The sequence below is a fragment of the Mustela nivalis genome (assembly GCF_964662115.1).
Source record: "Mustela nivalis genome assembly, chromosome: 4".
Classification (NCBI taxonomy): domain Eukaryota; kingdom Metazoa; phylum Chordata; class Mammalia; order Carnivora; family Mustelidae; genus Mustela; species Mustela nivalis.
Genome location: NC_139023.1, coordinates 120,819,151 through 120,844,199, shown reverse-complemented (window position 1 = coordinate 120,844,199; position 25,049 = coordinate 120,819,151). Strand labels below are relative to the sequence as shown.

The window sequence follows — 25,049 nt, the reverse complement described above, 5'->3', positions numbered from 1 at the left end:
CACAGAAATCAGTTGCATTTCTCTACACCAACAGCAAGACAGAAGAAAGAGAAATTAAGGAGTCAATCCCATTTACAATTGCACCCAAAACCGTAAGATACCTAGGACTAAACCTAACCAAAGAGGCACAGAATCTATACTCAGAAAACTATAATGTACTCATGAAAGAAATTGAGGAAGACACAAAGAAATGGAAAAATGTTCCATGCTCCTGGATTGGAAGAATAAATATTGTGAAAATGTCTATGCTATCTAAAGCAATCTACACATTTAATGCAATTCCTATCAAAGTACCATCCATCTTTTTCAAAGAAATGGAACAAATAATTCTAAAATTTATATGGAACCAGAAAAGACCTCGAATAGCCAAAGGGATATTGAAAAAGAAAGCCAACGTTGGTGGCATCACAATTCCGGACTTCAAGCTCTATTACAAAGCTGTCGTCATCAAGACAGCATGGTACTGGCACAAAAACAGACACATAGATCAATGGAGCAAAATAGAGAGCCCCGAAATAGACCCTCAACTCTACAGTCAACTAATCTTCGATAAAGCAGGAAAGAATGTCCAATGGAAAAAAAGACAGCCCCTTCAATAAATGGTGCTGAGAAAATTGGACAGCCACATGCAGAAAAATGAAATTGGACCATTTCCTTACACCACACAAAAATAGACTCAAAATGGATGAAGGACCTCAATGTGAGAAAGGAATCCATCAAAATCCTTGAGGAGAACACAGGCAGGAACCTCTTCTACCTCAGCCACAGCAACATCTTCCTAGGAACAACGCCAAAGGCAAGGGAAGCAAGGGCAAAAATGAACTATTGGGATTTCATCAAGATCAAAAGCTTTTGCACAGCAAAGGAAACAGTTAACAAAATCAAAAGACAACTGACAGAATGGGAGAAGATATTTGCAAACGACATATCAGATAAAGGACTAGTGTCCAGAATCCATAAAGAACTTAGCAAACTCAACACCCAAAGAACAAATAATCCAATCAAAAATGGGCAGAGGACATGAACAGACATTTCTGCAAAGAAGACATCCAGATGGCCAATAGACACATGAAAAAATGCTCCATATCACTCGGCATCAGGGAAATACAAATCAAAACCACAATGAGATATCACCTCACACCAGTCAGAACGGCTAAAATCAACAAGTCAGGAAATGACAGATGCTGGCGAGGATGCGGAGAAAGGGGCACCCTCCTACACTGTTGGTGGGAATGCAAGCTGGTGCAGCCACTCTGGAAAACAGCATGGAGGTTCCTCAAAATGTTGAAAATAGAACTGCCCCATGACCCAGCAATTGCACTATTGGGTATCTACCCTAAAGATACAAACGCCGTGATCCAAAGGGGCACGTGCACCCAAATGTTTATAGCAGCAATGTCCACAATAGCCAAACTATGGAAAGAACCTAGATGTCCATCAACAGATGAATGGATCAAGAAGATGTGGTATATATACACAATGGAATACTATGCAGCCATCAAAAGAAATGAAATCTTGCCATTTGCGACAACATGGATGGAACTAGAGCATATCATGCTCAGCGAAATAAGTCAAGGGGAGAAAGACAACTATCATATGATCTCCCTGATATGAGGAAGTGGTGATGCAACATGGGGGCTTATAGGAGAAGAATAAATGGAAAAAGATTGGATTGGGAGGGAGACAAACCATAAGTGACTCTTGATCTCACAAAACAAACTGAGGGTTGCTGGGGGGAGGGGGTTTGGTAGAAGGGGGTGCAATTATGGATATTGGGGAGGGTATGTGCTTTGGTGAGTGCTTTGAAGTGTGTAAACCTGGTGATTCACCCACCTGCACCCCTGGGGATAAAAATATATGTTTATTAAAAATAAAAAATTAAAAAAAAAATTTAAACCAGTAAAAAAAAAAAAAAATTCATTCCTCCACCCACCCATCCCCCCAAAAATTTTAAAAAGAGCTAATCTATAACTTAAAGCAGACCCACAATTTTTCAGGATAAGCACATACATGTAAATACACTAAAAGTTAAAAGCTTAAGTATGTGGGGTAGGGAAGGAAAAAATGAAACAAGATGGGATCAGGAGGGAGACAAACCATAAGAGACTCTTAATCTCACAAAACAAACTGAGGGTTGCTGGGGGGTACGGGGTAGGGATAAAGTGGTTGGGTTATAGACACTGGGGAGGGTACGTGCTATGGTGAGTGCTGTGAAATGTGTAAGCTGACAATTCACAGACCTGTAACCCTGGGGCAAATAATACATCATATGCTATAAAAATAACTTTTTAAGAAGTTTAAATTATATGAAGAAAGAATTACAAATAAAATATTAATATTTATTTTTGGAATCTTAAAGTAATAGCATATAGTGAAATGCCAAGATTATATTTTAAAATGATAATACAAAATACACATCCATTGATGAGTTAAGAAATGCAATCTTAACAACTGGTGACCTAATACAGGAACAGAAGAAAGGAAAAAAAAAAATAGAAAGAAAAAAAGAAACAGTGAAAAGCAGGGTCAAACAGCTTTGAAAAATCTAGTGTATGGACCAAAGGATGTAAACGAAAAGATCAAAAGTATGGGCAAAACTAAGAACTCTTTCCTTTCCCTTTCCTTTTAATAGACTAAATTTTCTCCAGAACTGTAGAAGGTTTAGCCTACAAAAATTTTCTGAGAGTTTTACATTCTGACTCAGGCTGAGGCTAAGCTGTATTAGCATTTAGTGTTATGTCAGGATATTCTGGTGAGCTGACTGGTTTCAGACAACTCTTAATTACCTACACATCTTTAAGTTTTGTTTTTTTTTTTAAACTTATCAGACAGAGATTACAAGTAGGCTGAGAGGCAGGCAGAGGGTGGGTGGGGTGAGGGGGAGGGGAGCAGGCTCCCTGCCGAGTCGAGAGCCCAATGCAGGGCTCCATCCCGGGACCCTGGGACCATGACCCAAGCTAAAGGCCCAGGCTTTAACCCACTGAGCCACCCAGTTGCCCCTTACCTACACATTTTAACAGGCTACAGCTATTCAGAGGTTGGATCCATGCAGTACTAACATCATCTGTAACTGACGTTATCTGTTACTGTAATGCAGTGATATATAGATTATAGTAGTCTTGCAAATTAAATTTTGTGAAAATGGTAATTAGAAAACGTTTTCCTAGTTTAATGAAATATCCCTAGATCCATTCCTTAACTTTTCCATTAAATTCTAGCTTTTTCCCAAATTCTCCATTATTACTCACTTTTCTCATTATTTCCCTTTCAAGCCATCCATATTTATTTTCCTTTTCTTATTCATTCATTCATTCATTCAGTCAGTCAGTCATACTTGTACATTAATATTTTAAGTGTTTTAGGTAGTAGGGCTGCCCAGATTACCAAGGTAATAAATCACATCATGTGTATGAGCATATAGTTCTACTTCTATTTTTGTCTAGACAAAGATAAAGAATTAAAATCTTGGAAGTCCAGATCAGTGATCAAAAAAAAAAAAAAAAAAACTGATTAATTTTTATGACAGCACGCATATGAGGAAGGGAAGATTCAAGAAATATGAAGGAGGCATAATTCAGTAAGACTTAGTGGAAAGGGTGGTATTATCAAGGTAGACTTGAGCTTTTTTAGCTTAGCTAACTGGTGGTAGGGGTGTCATTTACCAAGACAGGAAAACAGAAAGAGAGGCTGCTTTTATAAAGAATAAACATTACAGTTTGAGTTGTTTACAGAAAGACTATTCATATGAAGATGTCTAATTTGCATTTAAAATATGAGGAGAAAACATAGGACACAGGAAAACAAAAAATTTTTAATTTAGGAATCCCTGGGATTAAAAAGACCTAAAGCTAACAAAGATAGCTTTTTTTTCCTCACAAAGAGAAGTTTGAATACAAAGACTAAAGATGAAACCCTGGGAAAAGAAAGCTGTTGAAGGAAGCTATAAGAGAGGTCAGAGATCCAGGAAAAGAATGAGAGAGTAAGTCTCCCAAACGGCAAGACTGAAGACAGGTTTGATTAGCAGGAAAACATCAAAAGGATCAAGCAGCATCCTAGGAAGAATTTTAAAGCAGTTCTACAATATTGATGCCTACTCTGTTCTAGTTGTAAAGAATACTAAGAAAAGAGGCCTTACAATCTAATTGAGTTAACATTCAAATTAATATTTGAATACCAACCATACGTGAAGCAGTATGTGGTATTTGGTTAGTTAAAAGATAAATTTAGAAGACAATGAAGAAGAGGTGTATTTATGTTACAAATGCTTATATTCAAAGCAAAGAACATTAGTAAAGTGAGATTTTTATTTTATATTATTCACATTATTTATAAAGATCCTCATGAATGTCTTGTGTTCAAAGTTCTATTGGATAGCAATGTAACATTATGGCATATTGGAGAGAATTAGGAGATTAGGATTATTAAATGGTATGCATTAAGCCTTGAAGGTAAGTGATGGATAAAGTAATTAAAATGTTATTGTGTCTAGCACAGAACAGCACATATGGTAGGCAGGTGCTCAATGAATATTCATTAGTTATGCAGAATTCGTGGCCAATGAAAATCCTTACTAAAATATATCAAACAAGCAATCTGCTTTCCTAGCAAAAGCTGTGATTTCTTGGCAAGTAGAGATGAATCCTTATTTTAGGAACTCTTTCCATTGTTTTCTACCTAAGTCTCTTTTGAAAGTGCCTTAAAGTGCACTGGTAAACAATATTCAACATTTCATATAACCTGTTCTATTCTTTAATAATTTAGATTGGAAAAGAATTACCAGCTGGACCCTAAAGATGACTCTTATAATGAAATTTAATACTTTCAATTATCACAAGGTGCAAAAAGAAATAGATACTGACCATAGTTTTGGAGTAGTTCCTCTTTGGTGGAAACAATCAGAGATCGATCTTTTGCGGATAAGACAATGGCAAGGCACACGTAATGCTGCTCAGAAGAATTTGCTCGGCGAACGACAGTAAGAAGTCTGACAGGGTGGTTATTTGGAGGAGAACTAAAATGTTCAATACAGAACCAGCTAGAGTAGCTTAAGCCAGATGGAGGAGGGAAGAATCTTTCACCTAAAATAAAAAGGAAAAAGTAACAATGAAAGAGTTTGCGTTGACTCCGATTTACATTTTAAAAAGAAGGCAATAAACACTAAATAAAATACGATCTAAAAAAAAAGACTCATGAGCAAAGAAAGTTCGTATTTACCAGAACCAATGCCGCTGAGTACAGCCCCATCGGTAAGGCCTGTCGTGACAGCATTGTTTGTGGGAGCGTTATGAGGGGCCAGACTGGGCAGGAACAAGCAGCTATTAGAGAAAAGACAATGTACATATTAGAGATCAACTGTTTTCTTCTCCTGCCACTACATACTTGCCACACTGTAATTAACTGCCATCATTTAAAGTTAACTAGAGCAAAGAGATCATGGAATAAACCTGGGTGCCTAAAATAGTCCTTCCCTTCTTATAATTATGTAAGAATGCAGAAAGATATACATTAAGAATCTCCAGTGGCATCATTTTTATTTAAAAAAATTTTTTTTTAAATCCAAGTATATGCCACAAATGGTAAAATGCACCAATGTAGAACCTTGTTCAAGACATTGAACAACTTTGTCACTGCAGAGAAATTCCCTTGTTCCTCTTTCCAGTGTGTTGTTTTCCTCTGTGCTTATTAGTTTTCACTATTCCATAATGTTTTAATTCACCATTCAAAACAACACATGACAATGTTCTTAAAATACAATTTATGGTTTTAGATTGATGTATAAGAATCCCACAGACAACTAGTACAGACACAGATCTATATAGTATTAGCATTTGTGTCTGTTTTGAGGCTGATGGATTTCAAAAATTCTTCTAGAGTCTCTATAGATTTATTTTTGCTTCTGCTACTAAACCATTATCTGCCACTTGAAATTATGTACTCATTTGATGAGACAGTCACTGAGTATTTATAATGTATATGGTAGTAAGCTAGGTAATTTGGGGAAAAGGATGAGTAAACCCCAAACAATTTTTAATCTAATTTTAATTTGTATGTTATCTATAAATTTAGCATACTAAATCAGAGGTGGCAAACATTTTCTGAGAGGGCCAAACCATAAATACTTCATGCTTTGTAGACCAGAGTCTCTGTCATCACTACTCAATTTTGCCATTCTAATACGAAAGCAGCCATAGAAAATACATACACAACTGAATGTGGCTGTGTTAAAATAAAACTATTTGCCAAAAAATAAAACAAAATTTACAAAAAAAAATTTAGACCATAGGTCTTAGATTCCGAACTCCTGTAACATTTCAATTGATTTAATTAATAACTTTAAATTAAATCTAAAAGCCTTAAAATAACATGCTCAAAGAACTCCATCCTTTGAGAATACATAGTATATCTTAACTAAGTATACTTAAAACCAATGATCTATTTGTTAAAGGTAAGTAGAAACCATAAAATCATATAATAAGACTTGACTACCTTACAAATTCCTTACCCAAACCCTTCAAGGGATGTGTCAAATTCAACAAAAGCTGGAGTAACTGATGACCCATGAAGTCTGATGTCATGTGGGGTTGTCATGGAGACCAGACACTTCACCCTAGTAAGAGGTACAGTACTTCCTTCTGCAGATTTTACCAGGCTCTTGCTTATCCGATAATGGTTATCTTCATGTAAGCTGAAAACATTATCTGAACCCAGACCTTCCATTGATGTGATCATACTACCTGTGAAGTCAAAGAAAATCTCTTGGGAAAAGTATCATGTAGATTTCTAAAATAATGACTTTACAAAGCAGACCTATTTTTAAATACCACTCTTGAGTTTCAGTATACAATTTTATGTTTAAACACCAAAGCTATTTTCCAGTTTTAATGTACTTTATGTTCACTTTTAAACATAAATAGTATGTGGTTTTTTGTATTTTTTTTTGTTTTGTTTTTTAACTTATAAGTAAAGTCATAAATACATTGCAGAAATGTTGGCTACTACAGAGTAAAAATAGTTAAGAATCAGCACTAACCACTATCCAAGCCACAGTTACAATGTAATTTAATCATAAATTATAGATAATGATGTTTCTAAAAAGCCAGATTATACTTTTATTTCACAAAATTATTATCTATCTTTGAGAAGAAAGCAAAATATTCTAGGAGAATTACAATAGAAAGAAATAGGTCATCTTTACCATAAAAATAATCAGATAAATAGCAAAAACTTGCTTCTCTCCTATTTTTTCCTACTTTCAACTTTTCCCTTACCATTATTATAATTAAATATGTGATCACAAAAGTACCTGAATTAAAAAATTGCTATATGCATGTAAATGGTAACAATTTCAAGAAGAAAAAGACATTTTAAACAAACTGGTCTCCTTGTTCAGGAATATATTACAAATGATAAGAATGGAGAAAATATTCCCTTTCAAGATAAAGAACATAAATATTATTTTCTCTCTTAAGTGTGTGAAGCATTCAGGCAACTATAGGAATATTTCGATCTTCTCTTAGATAAAGGAACTATTTTTGTTTCTACTCTTTGCAAAGGAAATCACAGTCCAATTCTAGAAATTATGTCAAGTATAAAAAAAAATAACAAAAGAATATATACATCTAGGGGAGGTACATTGACAGATATGAAAAACTGCAATACTTTGTTTTCCAGTAAAACTGTACTAGAACTCAAAAAATCTTAGTTTCCAAAACACGGTATTCACTAATCTCTGAGAATAATTCACAGGAGAAAAAAATTAAGACTGAAAGAACAAGTGGAGATTGCTTAATCGCGGATTCTCGCCTGAAAGAACGAGGGGATGAACGAAACGATCACTAAATCCTTTCAGGGCAGCTGTTCTGCTTTTCTAAGTTTTATCTTTGCTAGCAATGGTTACTTCAATTCATCAAAACTAATGTCTATCACTATGGCTCACAATTATACAAAATGAACTGAAAAGGAAAAAAAACTAACAAAACCAGAGAATTCACACTAGGAGGAGGTCCAGTGCCACCCAGCTCTCGCTGAGAGCATGCTTGTCCACAGCTTGGACAGAACCCATTGCCTCTTGGGGGTCCCTGCCAGACTGGTAGGCAGTGACCGTGCCAGGTTATCATTCCAGCAGCCTGATGCAGAAACTTCTCCTCTTCGGGGCTCCTCTCAGCAATGCTACCACACACCTGTCTACCTGAGTGCCCTCTGCTGCTACTGGCAGGTCATTCTCAGTCTTCTCTGTACTAGCAGTTGCCCGCGTCCTGTGAGATGTCCACGTCCACATGAACCACCCACCTAACACCTCACTTCTAGCTCTAGGATCATCTTTCACCTCTACCTTACTCCAGAGCCACAATTTTGGCCTGGTCCTTTCCCTTGCATGTTTCACTGCTCCAATTTTGACTGCCATTATTCTACCTATCCCCATTCCTCAGTTCTCTCATTCCTTTTCTCTTACCACATTTGCTTTCTGGCCTAGCCACTATCTCCAGTCCAGTGACCTATCCCTTTTCTCCTGGTCTATCACTAGTGGCTTGGTTTCACTTCTTTTCCTAACCAGCCTATATGGCCCGGTGTAGCTCTTCAACTACTTTAAAGCAGTATTTTTAATTTGTCCTCCACGCTTGCAGCAGCTGTCCTACAAACCCAGAGCCTGTCAACAAGCTAACTAACTACTCTAGTTCAGGTGGCAAAGGCTACCTGAGGAAGGAAAAGAAATTATGAATCCTCTGATAAAGGATTGCCCCTTCCAAGCGAAGTATTACTCTGCACGTAATCCTCATGTCCTCTGGATCCTGCTTCCATCAGTGATTCCTTTCTTACCCCAGATGCCCCCTTCTTCAGTCAACCAACCAGATTTTATGTTTCCTCATTTAAATAAGAACAATCCCTTTCCTTTCTTTCTGAGTAAAATTTCTTAAAATGATATTCATCCCCCACGTGATTTTCATATACACAATAACCAAAAAAGGGAACTTCCAAGGTCAACTTACTTCTCATCTCTGGCTCATAACTCAGTGAACTTGGTTTGTGGACCCTATATTGTTTTAGCAGCTTTTTGTCCCAGGCACCACAATTTAATGGACTTGCCAAACGCAAAAACTCCCTGAAGAAGAGAAAAAGCAGTTATTCCTTGACTGGGAACATCATAGAATTCATAAACCAAACAAAGTATGGGGTCTCATGAACTGTAGCAGACTATTTAAAAATACGAAAGCAAACCAAACAGTTATTATAGAATAATATATAATGTTAATTTTACATTTCAATTACCTAGCAGTAAAAAGAGCACAGAATATTGTGAAGGGCTAAAAAATGAAATTTGGGGATCATGTTCTCTTAAAATATGATATACAAAAATATAATGAATTGTTTAGGAGTTACACAGATAGGAATCCTTCATATCTAGTCATTTATGTCATCATGTAAAAGGAATTTAAAAAACCCCAAAAACAAAAAAACTGCATTTTTGACTCCCTATAGCAGAAAAAAATTTTTTTAAGTTAGGTACCGTTTGCCAGTTTTTCATGTGGAATATAATATACAATTAATTTATAACCTTATAGCTATAGTTCAACAACAACTCTGGTACCTGTACTATCATGAAACATATTGTTCTGAAAATTCATTTACTATGAAAACTGAGCAAGTGCAAATGGTTGGTCTGCATTGCTTACTGTTTACCTAAGTAGTGTAAGTTATTTAATGAAATACTAGTATTAAGGAGGAGATAATCTCTCTGTCTCATTCACTCTCACTACTTTGAAAGCAGCAGATTACCAAAAATGATCAGGGGAAAATCTCTATGCTGTTTGCAATATTTTAGGTTTTTTAGGATACTTAAGATGATGGATAAAGTGAGCAGAACAGTCTCATTCATCTTGGTATTGTCAAGGTCTAGTACACCTGCCTAATACAATACTCTTTAATGGTTATCTCATGGTTTATTCTTAATGCACCATTATTTGGAGCCAGTTAAAAAATACAAATTATCAATAAAGGCGAACCGTTTTTTAGAAAGTTCTTAAAAGCTATATAAAAAAGGAATACTTCAGCAGAAAAGAAAATTATCTCATAAAGAGAGCTGCTTATATCTGAAAGTGATGAGATGTACGAGTGTATTTTTATAAGGGGGGACAAGACGACTTATAAATTAAATCTGTCTGGCAAGGTAATTTCAAGGAAAAATGTCTTTTTAATATTTATATTTAAATAAATTAATATATATTTATAAGTTTATATATATTTATGTATTTATATTTATGTATTTATATATTTACATTTATGTATTATAAAATTTATGTATATGTATTTTATATATTTATGTATTATAAACTTATGTATATTATTTTTGTGAATTATGTATTTATATATAATATGTATATATTAACATATTTATGTGTTATAAATATATTTATATTTATGTATTATAAAAATAAGTTTATATTTAAATAGATACATATTTAAATTTAGGTAAATATATGCATATTTATTTATTAATTAAAGAGAGGGAGAGAGGGGAGTAAAAAGGGGCAGAGGAAGGGAGAAAATCTTAATTAAGTTACATGCCCAGAATGGAGCCTGACACAGGGCTCTATCTCACAACCCTGAGACCAGAACCTAAACGGAATTCAGAGTCTGAAGAGTCTGATGTCACCCAGGTGCCTCTCAAGGAAAAAGCTTTTTTTTTTTTAAAGGTTTTACCCCTAGGTGGCTCAGTCGGTTAAGTGGCCGACTCATGGTTTCAGCTCAGGTAATTATCTCAGGGTTCTGGGATCAAGCCCCACGTCAGACTCTGCACTCAGTGCAGAGTCTGATGGAGATTCTAGACTTTCTCTGCCCCTCCCCCTGAACGTGCTCGCTCTCTCTCTCTCTCTCTCAATCTCAATCTCCCTCTAAAATAAATAAGTCTTTTAATTTAAAAAAAAAAAAAAAAGGATTTTAACCCTAAAACACAGAGGACTATTTATCTTGCATTACCAAGATTTAAATATCTATATTTCTTGAATAGTTAAAACTGTAGAAAGTATATTCATATAGAATACACTCAGCATTCCAAAGAAACTCCTGAAACATAACAATTTGGATGCACCTCCAAGGCATTATAGTAAGTGAAAAAAGTCAATCTCCAAAGGTCACATACTATATGATTTCTTTTATATAAATTTTCAAAGTGACAAAATTACAGAGATGGAGGAGATCTGTGGTTTCCAGGCATTAGGAATGGTAGGGGTCAGGGGAGCAGATGTGACAATACAGCAGTAGCAGCACTAGGGAACTCTCTATGACATCGGATTGTGTGGTGGGCACACAAACCTATGCATGTGGGAAGAGGGGACCAGAGCATAGAAAGGATACAGTGTAGCAACATCAGTTTCCTAGTTTCCAGGTTGTATTAAAGCTACATAAGATGAAACCACTGGAACAAACTGGGTGAAAGGGATTCAGAACCTCTCTAATCTATTTTACAACTTTCTCTAAATCTGAATTTTAAAATAAGAACATATAAAAAGTATTTCTTATGAGTTCTTACCTTTAAAAGTTCTCAAATATGAAGTAGATGCAAATCATATAAACACAATGTGATTTTATTTTTAAAGGAGAGTGCTGGATTCAAGTGGAAGGAATAACCCATGGACAGACATCCTCTAGACCTACCTAAGACCAACATGCCAAGCATTTTGACCATTTTTGTTACTTTGATTTTGCCCACAGATACCTGAATACAAGTCTATTAAGGAAGGAACTCCTGACTCTGAAGACGCTAGGAGCTGCCATTTCTAACTGGGGCTCCTTCAAGTGCGGAGAAGAGAACACACTGACCTCAGCACCATGGGCTCCAGCGCCTGGGAGGCGAGGCGCTCAAACATGCGCTGCAAGGGGGGGTGCAGCGAGTGCTCCTCGTCAGCCAGCGCCGCACTGCACCGCTGCAGCAGCCGGGCATGCAGACCCGCTTCACACATGACCTGCTGGTTTCTCTCCGTGTGCACCAGGGATTGCAAAATAGTGGCCACAGCGAGCTGAAGGTCCAGGGCATGCTAAAGGTAAAGAAATCCATGCCACGAGGGCATTCTTAGTAAGAAAGCTGATCCTTCTTTCCTCAGGAAGCACACCTTTTAATAGGAGGTCTCTGTCTCTACACGGTTCAGATGACCTTCAGAGGAGTTCAGAAGCTAACTGGGAGTGACATGGCAACTCCAGAACTGAGCTAGGCAAAGTCTTCCTATCGTCATTTTGCTGGAAGCCTACCCAGCCAAACTCCACTCTCTCCTCTTTTCTGTATTAAGTGACTATATAACCAACAGTATTTTGATTTTTGTAGAAAAGATGAATGCAAGGTCTTTTACATGATGGGTAAAGACCCAGTTTAAAGGAAAGCCTATCATTTACATATGTGACCCTTTAGGCCTTAGAGGCCATACACCATTTTAACAAATTAGTCACTAAAGCACCAATTCACCCAAACTCTTGAGTGCTATAAGTCAGAACAGATAAATAGCTTTGAAATGGTATCTTCAGTCATTTTTCTTTCTGCACTATTTATTAATAATTTCCATTGCCGAGCACGACTTATGAGGAGAATTATTTTAGCACCCGTCTTGGTTGCATTTGTGACAAATGAATTGTATTCCAAAAAAATACATATCTATCTCACAAAGAAAGTTAAGACCTAAATTTAAAAATCTCATTTTTTTCCTTTTCTACTTTAGTAATGTGGTATGGAATGGTTCCCTATCAGTCTGTCTTTCTTGGCTCAATCTCCTTGATTATACAGTCATATTCATGTCCTTTCACTTATGAAAGATGGAGAGGAGCTAACATGTCCAAGCTTACTTCTGGCTGTGTCACCGATCCAACAGAGGCCAGCAGATCCAGCATAGCAAGCATGGCTCCAGGATGGATGATGACGGCATCAGAACTCTGGAGAGACGTTGTGGCCACATGTAGTTTCAGGTCAGCGACATTTTTAGGAGGGTAAACAGGGGGAGTTGAAACAGAATGATATGCATGCCTACAGAAAAGAAAGAAGGGTAATTTAGCATCAAATTCCAATCAAATTCTCTGTTCAATTTTTTCATCTTTTGTTACTTTTATCTACTGACAAGCAAAACCTTTGTAATTCAATGCTGGGTTACAAAACACTTACAAGCCTGGGATATAAAAGAGTAATATACTGTCAATTCCTAATGAGTCAGGTATAAACAATTTAACTAATTCTTCTAGGCTCTGATATGTCTTTACCATTTGTTACCTCGATTGTTTCATTTAAGAAGTTGCTAAGAGAGTAGATCCAGAAGTTCTCATCACAAGGAAAGCATTTTTTTCTTTTATCTGTATGAGATTATGGATTTTTTAGACAATTTTTTCAAAGATTGTATTTATTTGTCAAAGAGAGAGAGAGAGAGAGCGCACGCACAATCAGGGGAAGTGGGGAGTGGCAGGCAGAGGGAGAAGCAGGCTCCTCACTGAGCAAGGAGCTTAAAGCAGGACTTGATCCCAGAACCCTGGGATCATGACCTGAGCTGAAGGCAGATGCTTAACTAACTGAGCTACACAGGCGTACCATGAAAAAAAAATTTTTTTTGAGAGACAGCACACATGAAAGCAAATAAGGGGGGAGGGGTAAAGGGGGAGAGGGGGAGAAAAAGAGAGAGAGAAAATGAACGAATCTCAAGCCGACTCTGAGCTGAGCTGGTATGCAGGCCTGATCCCACAATCCTGACATCATGACCTGAGCTGAAATCAAGAGAGATGATTAACTGACTGAGCCACCCAAGCACCCTAAGATGCTGAATGCTAGCTAAACTTATTGTGGTAATCATTTTACAACATATGTAAGACAATCATTATGCTGTATAATTTAACTTATACAATGCTGTATGCCAATTATATCTCAGTAAAACTAGAAGGGAAAAAAATGACACGTGTACTAGAAGATGCAGCAAACAGGTAAAATTACAGTGATCCAAAACTTTAGGTACGGTAAAAGTTCTGTTATTATGTGATAAGGATATAAATGAAATCAAATCCTCCCTAATAAGATTTTTTTTCTTTATTTTCTTTCTTTCTTTTTTTAGAGGGCAGAGGATGGAAGGACAGAGGGAGAGAGAGAGAATCTCAAGCAGGTTCCATGCCCAGTGCGGGCCAGATGCAGGGCTCGATCCCACAACCCCAAGATCATGACCTGAGCCAAAATCAAGAGTCAGGAATTTAACCAACTGAGCCATCCAGGTGCCCCTCAATAAGATTTTCTTTTGAAATTACCATGGGTAACATAATCAGGGACTAACAATATGTAAGTGGCCTATTCTCTAACTGGGTCAATCAGTCAGGGTTGGTTAAGAATTTTGGCTACCTGACAAGAAGTAGTGTTAAGCATCAAGGAAGTTTTCCTTTAGCTTATTTGGAACTACAGTCACATTCTTTTGCATTACCTACTTACCAATGAAAATACTCATCACAATTTTTTAAAAACATAGAAGGCATATTTTACATAATAAGCTTCTATGAGGTAGAAAGCCTTGCTATACCCTGAACATAGCACATTTCTTCTCATCAATGATTTCCACTTTCTATTTCATACTACCCTTCTACAATTCATGAGTTTTGCACATTTTGTATCCTGGCACTAGAGAACAGATGCTCGTGGCTTCAGCCTATGGGAGCTCTTTGTTCCGATGAATTGGTTTCAGCATAATTTGTCTAATGCTGAGCTCTGTCTCTGAGAGCAGTGTGGTTTCAGCTCTCTGGCACAAGAGCAGCTTGGGAAACAGATGCTTTAAGTCAGTGATTCTGTAGCAAAGATTTGGCACGGCCATTTTTTTTTTTTTAAAGTACCATTCTCTTTTTAACAGAGATTCTAGGAAAGTATTCAGCCTTACTTACAAAAAAAAAAGCACGCGGGCTCTTCCAGTTTATTTAAAGTTACCGTCTTCCACCTACTCATTTCTTCAACTCTGGGTTTTTGTTTTGTTTCATTTTTTTTCCCTGCTGTTTTGTTCAGAAATATTTAATTTCTAAACTTACTAGGATAGATTTCTAAATGCTAATTATTATCAGCAAGTATCCTCAACCTGTGCTGTTCTAATTCTATGAAATATTTTGACCCATCTAGAAAAAAAGATTATAGTGTAATAGGAATTTTCAACCATTAAGAAATTTCATAAAAACTGTTTTTCATTACACATAAAAAATAACTCAATTTGGAGAAAAACCCAATCCTACTTGTATATTTTAGTCAAAATCATAGGCCTTCCAAAATTATTTTTGAGTTTCCAGATTTACTACAGACTGAACTTAAATTATGGATACAGCCAGCAAGGAGTCTTTATGCCTTCAGAAACCGAACTCTTTACTAATTAATATATAGTTATTACAGTAGCAAACCTTTAAATCTTCCATAAGATAACAATACTGGTATAAAAATTACATTCATTCTTCTCAAATCAGAAAAATTTTGCAAGCATTGCTTATTTATTAACTAAAATTAGGTCTATTTTAATAGGCATTATTTAATATTATTAATATTTACTAAGTCACTTAGGTATCACTACAGGTATTATTTTTTAAATTTAGAGATTATAGTAAGCTTATTAAATGAATAATCCCAAGCAAGACCTAATCATTTACAAACATAGGATAAGACATTTCAAAATTTAACTTTTATGTTTCAGCTATTTTTAAAACTTAGAGAAATTGTTACTTAATATTTCAACCTAAATTTTCATACACACCTACCTCTCTGGGGAATATATTCTTGAATATTTAAATTCTGAATACCCTTTGCCTTAACTTCCACCAAGTATGAACAGGCACTTAGTAACAGATATCATGTTTGAATAGTAATGCTACTAGCCATCTTTTCTTCCCCTCAGATATATGCTAGAGAGACTTGGTTTTTATTTTGTATTTTGTTTTCACTGCCGTAGCTCTGATTAAATATTGTTCAGCTGTAATTCTGTTCGGTTATTCTTTCTGAATAATGAATAATGATAAAAAGTATTGTAAGTTTTATTTTTCCGAATATAAGGTTTCTTAGGTTTTTGTCCCCAATTCTTAAAATAGAAAAGAATCTCTAGGATTATGTGCCAGACAAGTATCACAAACTCAAAACTTGCTTGTGTCTGAATACTCCACAAGCCATGAAAACTAATACAATGTTGGTTTCTCCTTTTGCCAACAAAAACACATTTTGCCACAAGAAAAAGACACTGAAATAATTTGTTGAGATGTCCTAAAGATATTCTAATTCCAGAAGTTACTGCATTTGCATTTGAAAATAAAAACATTGTTTTATTGGCTTTTGATTCTTATCACTCAGCAAAATGTAAGTAACCTGACCGGAATGGCAACCTGAAAATGTCAGTGTTGACCTTATTATTATGAGCAGTACTGGGAACCTCCTTGGGATAAAACCAACCTGAAGGCCTAATTGGAATTCCCATAGAAAAGATTCACTCAGCCAGGACTGCTGAGTCAGTGACCATTCCCCTTGAAGTAAAAAATATGGCATCATTCCATGTAGCTGTGATGCAAATGATGACAAAATGTTTTTGATCTAAGCCTTAAGTAACTCTCTATGAGATAGAATAAAATTTCCCCTTTGTCAAATTATCAGTTAAATAAATAGTAAGTTCTGATGGGTTTCCTTTCCATATGTTCCCTTAATCTGTGAATTTCTACTGCAAGTATTTTATACTTTTTGGTTAATACTTAAAAATGGTTAAATGTTTTTAAACACAGCAATTCTTGTACCTTCATAATTTATGGACTCATAAATGTGACTTTCAATAATTAGAACTATTTAGTAATTAAAATTATTTTTCTAATATCCAGTATGTGGTATAGTGAACACATGTGAATTCTCAAACACAAAGAATACCTTTTACTGCATTTATTTTAGCAACAGAAAAATACACTACTTCAACTAAAAATGATTTTATAATTTTTTTTTTAAAGATTTTATTTATTTATTTGACAGAGAGAAATCACAAGTAGATGGAGAGGCAGGCAGAGAGAGAGAGAGGAAAGCAGGCTCTCTGCTCAGCAGAGAGCCTGATGCGGGACTCGATCCCAGGACTCTGAGATCATGACCTGAGCCTAAGGCAGCGGCTTAACCCACTGAGCCACCCAGGCGCCCCGATTTTATAATTTCTTATATTAAAAACTGCTCTTAGAAAAAAAGTAGTTTTAAAATACAAATATACTGAACAACACTAAATTCATGTAGACTATTCTGAACTATTCCATGATTTATTGTCAGAAAATGAGCTCTAAGTCCTAGTGTAAAAATAAGAGAAAAAGGAAAATACAAAGTCCACCTATCTAATGAACATTACTACCATGATATATTGAAATACAGGACCTGTAACAAGTAGTTTCAATATAAAAGTTCCACTAATATTCAAATTACAAAATCTGAACAGAAATAAAATTAATTAACAACAGTTGAACCTCAGGATTCATTTTTAGGAAGCTGCAATGGAAGAATATATTACTATAAGACTGAAGGACTTATACTTTGGCATGACAAAAACTGGGAAAGGAATGGTATTGGTCCCAACTCTACAGGCTATGATCATTTTAAGCACAGGTTGCAAATGGAATCTTAAATGGATCTTAATTGTACTCTTGTCAATCACCTGCTGGCTGGTTCTTTATATTCATAAGCTTTATATACAAGGTAGACTAGATGAGCTTTGAAAAGAGATGTAAACATAACCAATGAAAACAAGACCTAGGATGGTTTTTTAAATTCATTTTTTTCAAAGGTTGGCCGTGACAAGTCTGCAAAACAGCATCACATATCAACTGGTTAAACCTGATTGAGAAAATATGCAGCTCCTTTCCAGTGCTGTGATGTGCATTTTGGAGTAAAAGCAAAAACCGAAGAAGGATTCTTAGCATATTTAAAGTAAAATAAATAAATAAATAAATAAAGTACTCTACTTAAAGAGGCACTAAGTCCTCATTTCTAAATTAACTTTAATAAGATATGCCTGCTCTAAAAGTAAAATGTATATTTTACTCTAAATAACAGAATCAGATGACAATATTCTAAATGTCCCTCATATCCTCATATAGCATTAACGCAGTTTATCCTCATAAATATACTCAGAAGCTGACGATTCTAAAACCTAAAACCTGAAAAAAACAAAAAACAAATAGAAAGCCAAAAAAGTTTTATACAAAGCACAATCACCACATTAACATATAATTAAGCACAGACAAAAATAAACCCCACACAAGTAATGATTGACTTCTGTTATAAGATCAGTACCTTTTCCTGGACAAAGCTGGTGTACCCCAGGGAGAGGGGAGAGAAGACTCACTTGTCAGGCAAGGAGGGATCTGTTCTGCACGACTACAGACGACAAAACAGACAGGGCGGTTGAGAGAGGTTAGAAGAGAACACCAGGTTGGCAGCTGGTTAGTTTCACAAGAATTACCAGTAAAAGTGTAATAAGAAACATCCTCCATACTCCGCAGGAACGAGAAACAAGACTACAACACATGCACTGAGGGAAACAGGAAAGCATGCTTAAGGCAGATGCTTATCTATTAATGTTAACACTTAACACATTTGTTAAACAGAGTGCCGTAAGCCCTTTTTTTGACCAAAAAAAAAAAAAAAAAAAAAAAAAACCAAAAAACTAAAAATGAGGTATACTAACTAGGATAAGTAGAAAAAGGAAAAGAGGTTGAATCTAAATATAAAAATTTAGATTTCAAATATCTTTTCCTTGAATACTACACCAGACTATGTCTCTTTTAACAACATATATGCATTTTTATTTTCAAGATGTTAAAAATGGGAAAACAATTTTTCTTAATTATCTGTATTTTCTTATCTAAACGGTTAGGTCTAAGAAATACTGTCAAGAAGCAAGGAACATTTCAGTAGATATTTCAAAGTAGATTACTTTATGTAAAGGATATAAAACCCATTAGAAGCTCCATCTGAACAGAGTTACTTGCTTAACTTACAAGACAATAAAGAAACAATCCAGTTATTTTATGAGATAAAACTATGGCAGCTGTTAAAAGTGATAATGCTCAGGACAAATTAGCACTATGACCAATCTTACATTATTTTTAAAATGAGAAAACACTTTAAGAACTGAAAACAAATGATTCCGGTAAAGTGGCACTACTATGATCCCCTTAGAACCCTGGAGTTCCCTCCTGATAGATTTTATCACAATATATTGTCATTGTTTGTGTCTGTATTTAAGCTAAGGGACGGCCATGTCTAAAGTCATCTTGTGCTTGACCCCTCAGGACTAGCACAATTAACACGGCATGCAGCAGGTGTTCGTTAAGGACTTAATAAAGTAATGAATAAATAAATCTGAGAGACTCTCAAACTACCAACGTCTCTTATGGAGCAATATTCTTTTTCAAGGATTACAAAATGTTGCGAATGATTAGGAATGCTGAAAATATATCATCTGTCTGGAAATACATATAATCATAACCACGTTCCCCTACTGGTAACTAATATCAGTAAGTCTTGATGTACCTAACGTTGAGAACAGAGGAAAAAGAGAATAATAGCAAACACCATCATTAAAGTAAACTTTATACACACTTCCATTAAGTGCCTCAAGAGCTAACTGACCCTAGATTTACAAGTAATACACAAATATTCACGTTGAAAACCTTAACATCAGAGCAACAGTAAGATTTACAAATAAAGGGACAGATAAGCAAATAAGAGAAAAGATTCATTTTCATTTCCTTTCAGGTTAACTTATAATTCAAGCCTTAATGCTGAAGTCATACACAGCACACCCTTTATTTCAGAGCAAAGCCATACCTGTCAAAAGAATCTGTGGCTACTTTGTAGAGATAAATAAAGAGTTTACTGCAGTGCTGTAAAGTGGGTGACACTGTGTCCACCGAGATTATATCTTCCTCCAGAAGTCTTTGAAATGGCTGTGTGTTTGAGGGGAAGACATTCATGGGGCTTATTTTTCGTAGGTCTGAGAAGCAGCCAAGAAATCGAACGGCATCTGCCAACTTCTCATACTGAATCTCTGTTTTGAAGAAATGAGAGTTGGCTGGCTCATAGCGCATTGCCGCAGTCAATGTGCAGAACACAGTGTGGAGAAGTTCAAACACTTGATTCTGGTTCACTTTCTCCCAGCCATTCTTGGGTGGTGAGCTCAAAGACCTTTCCATAGCAACAAGCAAGGATGTAATGTACACAAATCCTCCAACTTTCCTAAAAACTGTTCTTGAACGATGGCTTTCTCGAAGGACTGACAGGAGGGCCTAAAGGGGATGAGAAAAAACAAAGGATTTCCCTTATAATTAAAATTAAAACAAAATACATATTATTTCTATGAATATCTAATAGGAATGTTTTTGTTACTTCCCCATTCAGCAGCCCTATGAAGTATATCAAATATCTTACTAATTAAAAAATGACATATTACACAAAAATAGACATATAGATCAATGGAACTGAATAGAGAATCCAGAAATAAACCTATGCTTATATAGTCAATTAATCTGTGACAAAGGAGACAAGAATATATGGACAGTCTTGGCAACAAATGGTGCTGGGAAAAACAGACAGCCACATGGGAAAGAATTTAACTGGACCACTTTCTTACATCATACACAAAAATAAACTCAAAATGGATTAAAAACCTAACTGTGAAACCATAAACTCCTAAAAAACAAGCAAACAAACAAAAAAAACCCCCAGGCAGTAATTTCTTTGACATCAGCTGTATAAACATTTTTCTAGATATATTTCCTGAGGCCAGGGAAACAAAAGTAAAATTAAACTATGGGGACTATACCAAAATAAAAAAGCTCTTACACAACCAAGGAACTCAACAAACAAAACAAAAAGACAACCTACTGAATGGGAAGGCTACATTTGCATATGATTTATCTGATAAGGGCTTAATATCTAAAATACATAGAGAACTTATAAAACTCAACACCAAACAAACAAAATTTTTTAATGGGTAGAAGACATAAATAGACATTTTTCCAAAGAAGATACACAGATGGCCAAAAGACACATGAGAAGATGCTCAACATCAACCATCATCGGGGAAATACAAACCAATACAATAATGAAATATCATCTCACATCTGTCAGAATGGCTAAAATAAAAAACACAAAGAATAACAACTGTGGTGAGGATGTGGAGAAAAGGAAACTCTCGAGCACTGTTGGTGGGAATGCAAATTGGTGTAGCCACTGTGGAAAACTGTATGGAGGTTCCTCCAAAAATTAAAAATAGAAATACCATATGATTCAATAATTCTACTACTGGGTACTTATGAAAAGAAAACAGAAGCACTAATTCAAAAAGATGTATGTACCCTTATTTACTGCAGCATTATTTACAAGAGTCAAGATACGGAAGCAACTTAAGTGTCCACTCATAGATGACTGGATAAATAAGACGTGGTGTGTGTATATAATGGAGTATCAATCATAACAAAGAGCTAGATTTTTCCATTTGCAACAATATGGATGGATCTAGAGGGTACAAGGACAAGTGAAATATGTTACAGAAAGACAAATACTGTAATTTATATGTGAAATTTAAGAAAGAAAACAAACAAGAAAAAAGAGACAAACAAAAAGGGACTCTTAAACTGGTAGTAGACAAACCATAAGAGACTCTTATTTAATCTCACAAAACAAACAGAGGGTTGCTGGGGGTTTGGGGGTAGGGAAAGGGTGGTGGGGTTATGGACACTGGGGAGGGTATGTGCTATGGTGAGTGCTGTGAAGTGTGTAAACCTGGCAATTCACAGACCTGTACCCTGGGGCTAATAATATATTATATGTTAATAAAAAAATTAAAAAAATTTTTAAAAAGAAAAAGAAAAAGAGAGAAGACAAAATATATAAATAAATAAATAAACTGGTAGTTGACAAGGAGAGCTGGGTGAGGGGATGGGTGAAACAGGTAACAGATTAAGAGTACACTTATGAACACTGAGCAATGTATGTAATTGTTGGATCATTATATTGTACATCTGAAACTAATATAACACTGTATATTAATTATACTTCAATTAAAAGATGTCATATTAAAGGCAGATGATCATGTTAGCAAACATTATCACATAATTCTTTCGGTAGACTAAGGCTAAATCCTGATGGAAAAGCTTTTCCTTTGACGGATAATGACATCAATGAATTTGGTGATTTTTACAAAGTAATTGTATTAAATAAACAAAATACATATTCTAGTATAATTTTACCCAATCATGAACACTTATAACTGTGTGTGTATACAAACTGATTTATTCTAGAAAAGATAACGAAGTCAAGGCAGCAAAGATCTAAAGTATTTCAATTCATATAAAGTGATCATATCCTGATGCTTTGGAAAGAGGAGCAACTTCAAGGTACTTATTAGACATTCCTTCTTGCAAAATGAGTTAGAGTCTGATGACTGAAAGCATGCTCTTGCCCAGAATAGCTGTAAGTACTATGAAATAAAATCTGAAGGAAACAAGTAAAACAATCTTGTAGAACTATTACTTACTTTCTGAACTGTCATGCTTTTAACTTAGTTTATAATTAAAAATCACATTACAAAATTAGCTGTATAAGGCACTTCTTCAAGTTGTGTGCTAGCGTATTTAAACCTCTCCTTAAACCTACATGTTATGCACCATTATTGTCCCCACTTCATACATGGTGCTTAAATGTGGTTCAATGTGGTTAATTAACTTGCCTAAGATTGTACGGCTTACACAATGGCAAGGGGAGGATATAAACCCAAACACAATGATGCCGCCACTCATGCATTTCACTATGACACTACTGGCCCAAGCGACAATCTGAAATCTGTTTGTTGACACAAGGGCTCCTTTTCTCTGTTTCAGACACTGGAACACCATGGGTATTCTAATATTACTTAAGACATCATTTATAATGTTCCCAATCATTACATTTAAAGACCATTTTATTAAGATATCTCACATTTCTAATGATATTTGAAGGGAAAGGCTAAATATTAATATATATAACTGTCCTTTTGAAATACACTGCTTTAGAAATTAAGATATGTACCAATGCCTTAATTATTTTAAAAGGAAGTATGTAATCTGTAGATATATACAAAAATCTAAAATACAATGCATTCCTTCCATTATTCTGCCAATAAATTTCCATTTTACCAGGATTTGACAGTACAGTTTCTCTATCTTGTCAAATTTAATTAACTGTACTTGCAATATCAACTTTTTTTTCCTTTTTAAACATTTTATCATCTAGCCTGGAAATTAAATGCAAGGACTTGAGTCAGAATGCTTGGGTTGAAATTCTGACCTCAATGTTACAAAATGTTTTACCATGGTCAGCTACCTAACCTCCCTGTGTCTTGAGTTTTCGGTTGTGTAAAATCGAAGCAATAATGATCACTTTCTCCACGGGAAGTACAAGTAAAGCTATTAGCAAAATGCCCGACATAAGCCCATGACCATCCTCATCTTTAAAAACACACAGGGGAGGGGCGCGTGGGTGGCTTAGTTGGTGAAGCAACTGCCTTCTGCTAAGGTCATGATCTTGGAGTCCCGGGATCAAGTCAGGCATCCGGCTCCCTGCTCAGTGGGGAATTTGCTTCTCTCTCTGACTTCTCCCCTTTCATGCTCCCTCTCTTAAGTTCTCTCCCTCTCAAACAAAGAAATAAAATCTTAAAAAACAAAAACACACTGGGAAAAACAGGACAAGTATTATTTTATATAGGAGGATGGGTGAGTTCAGAGTCAAAGTAATATGCAGAAAACCATATTGCAGGTTGGAGTTAGTATAAGGGTTAGAAAAACAGTGCTTATCAAAGCTGAGTCTAATCATCTGTATTGCATAGATCTGGGTAAGTTCCCCTCCTACTACCTTCCAACTGGAACTGTCCTGGCACTCTGACATCATCATATCATCCGCTCAGTATCTGAAAACTTTCAATACTGTGAAATAACTGAATATGTTGCTTCAATCAATAATTAATGATCAGTAGCAGATGCCAAAGTTACAATGTGATATTGATGGTAGGTGCTTAATTAGACAAAATTATCAGATACATATATATATGTATGTATACACATATATATATATATCTTTAATATTTTGATTTGTGAAAGAGAGAACACAAGCAGGGGGAGCGGCTGGCAGAGGGAGAAGCAGGCTCTCTGCTGAGCAAGAAGTCCAGCGCGCAACTAGATCCCAGGACCCTGGGATCATGACCTGAGCTGAAGACAGACACTTAACCCAATGAGCCACCCAGACATCCCCAACAGCTATACATTAGCTGCATACTTTGCATAAACATAATGCATACAATTCAAACTTGTGCATCTGGGGAATTATAAAATATCGTATATGGAATTTTGGGTTTCGGCACAAATAATTATAAATTAAATTACACAGGTCTGTGGTTTTGTCAGCTGAACAGACACCTCAAGAAGCAGTTCTGGAAGCAGCAAGAATGGAAACTTAAATTGAGGTCCCCAATCCTCCTCACTGCCTCCCCACCCTCCTTCATGCTCTCAAAGCAATGCAGTGCTGGAGCCAGCTCATACTGGCTCTTGAGAGCCAACTGTTGTATTTTTGAAATTTTATGTGCCTTATTAAAACACAGGCGTGATTAAAAATTGTTCTATAAATTTGCAACTAAATAAGTTATTTTAAAAACAAACGTAGTAAATGCTCAAAGCTTATCACTTCCTAGTTATTTTCTGAATTTTACTATTCCCTATACTCTTAAGATACTACATAACGGGCGCTATGTTCATCTCTTCCCAATCCACATTCAGTAATGCTTTGGCGGCCTGAAACAGGTCGTATTTACACCACGGAAATTAGTAAGTACAACACAGGGGACCCTCCCTCCTACCTTCCTGCAGTCTCAGAGTCACTTATTAACATTTGCAGAACAACATTGCCTTAGTATTACGGGTCAGCTCATTACCCTCTATTGGCTTTATTTATTGATGTTTTACAAATCCATTAAAGGTACCAAGAAAGAAGGAAACTGTATGCTAAAAAAATGTGGCCATCTTAACATCTTTGG

The 25,049-nt window shown here is 35.7% G+C and overlaps 1 protein-coding gene across 9 annotated transcripts in view; it reads right to left on the bottom strand.

Moving 5' to 3' along the window:
* The window catches only part of WDFY3 (WD repeat and FYVE domain containing 3), a 274,260-nt gene that overhangs the window by 108,564 nt on the left and 140,647 nt on the right, over nt 1–25,049 (bottom strand). For 5 of the 9 annotated variants that reach the window (XM_082726684.1, XM_082726677.1, XM_082726676.1 and 2 more), the window contains 8 exons: nt 19,814–20,271; nt 18,275–18,358; nt 12,829–13,006; nt 11,818–12,032; nt 8,988–9,100; nt 6,503–6,734; nt 5,215–5,315; nt 4,860–5,078 (listed from right to left, as the gene is read on the bottom strand). In XM_082726684.1, the coding sequence (XP_082582810.1) occupies nt 4,860–5,078; nt 5,215–5,315; nt 6,503–6,734; nt 8,988–9,100; nt 11,818–12,032; nt 12,829–13,006; nt 18,275–18,358; nt 19,814–20,271 (1,600 nt within the window). The remainder of the gene's footprint in view (nt 1–4,859; nt 5,079–5,214; nt 5,316–6,502; nt 6,735–8,987; nt 9,101–11,817; nt 12,033–12,828; nt 13,007–18,274; nt 18,359–19,813; nt 20,272–25,049) is intronic. The other 4 variants (XM_082726678.1, XM_082726681.1, XM_082726680.1 and 1 more) reach the window with 1 other exon arrangement.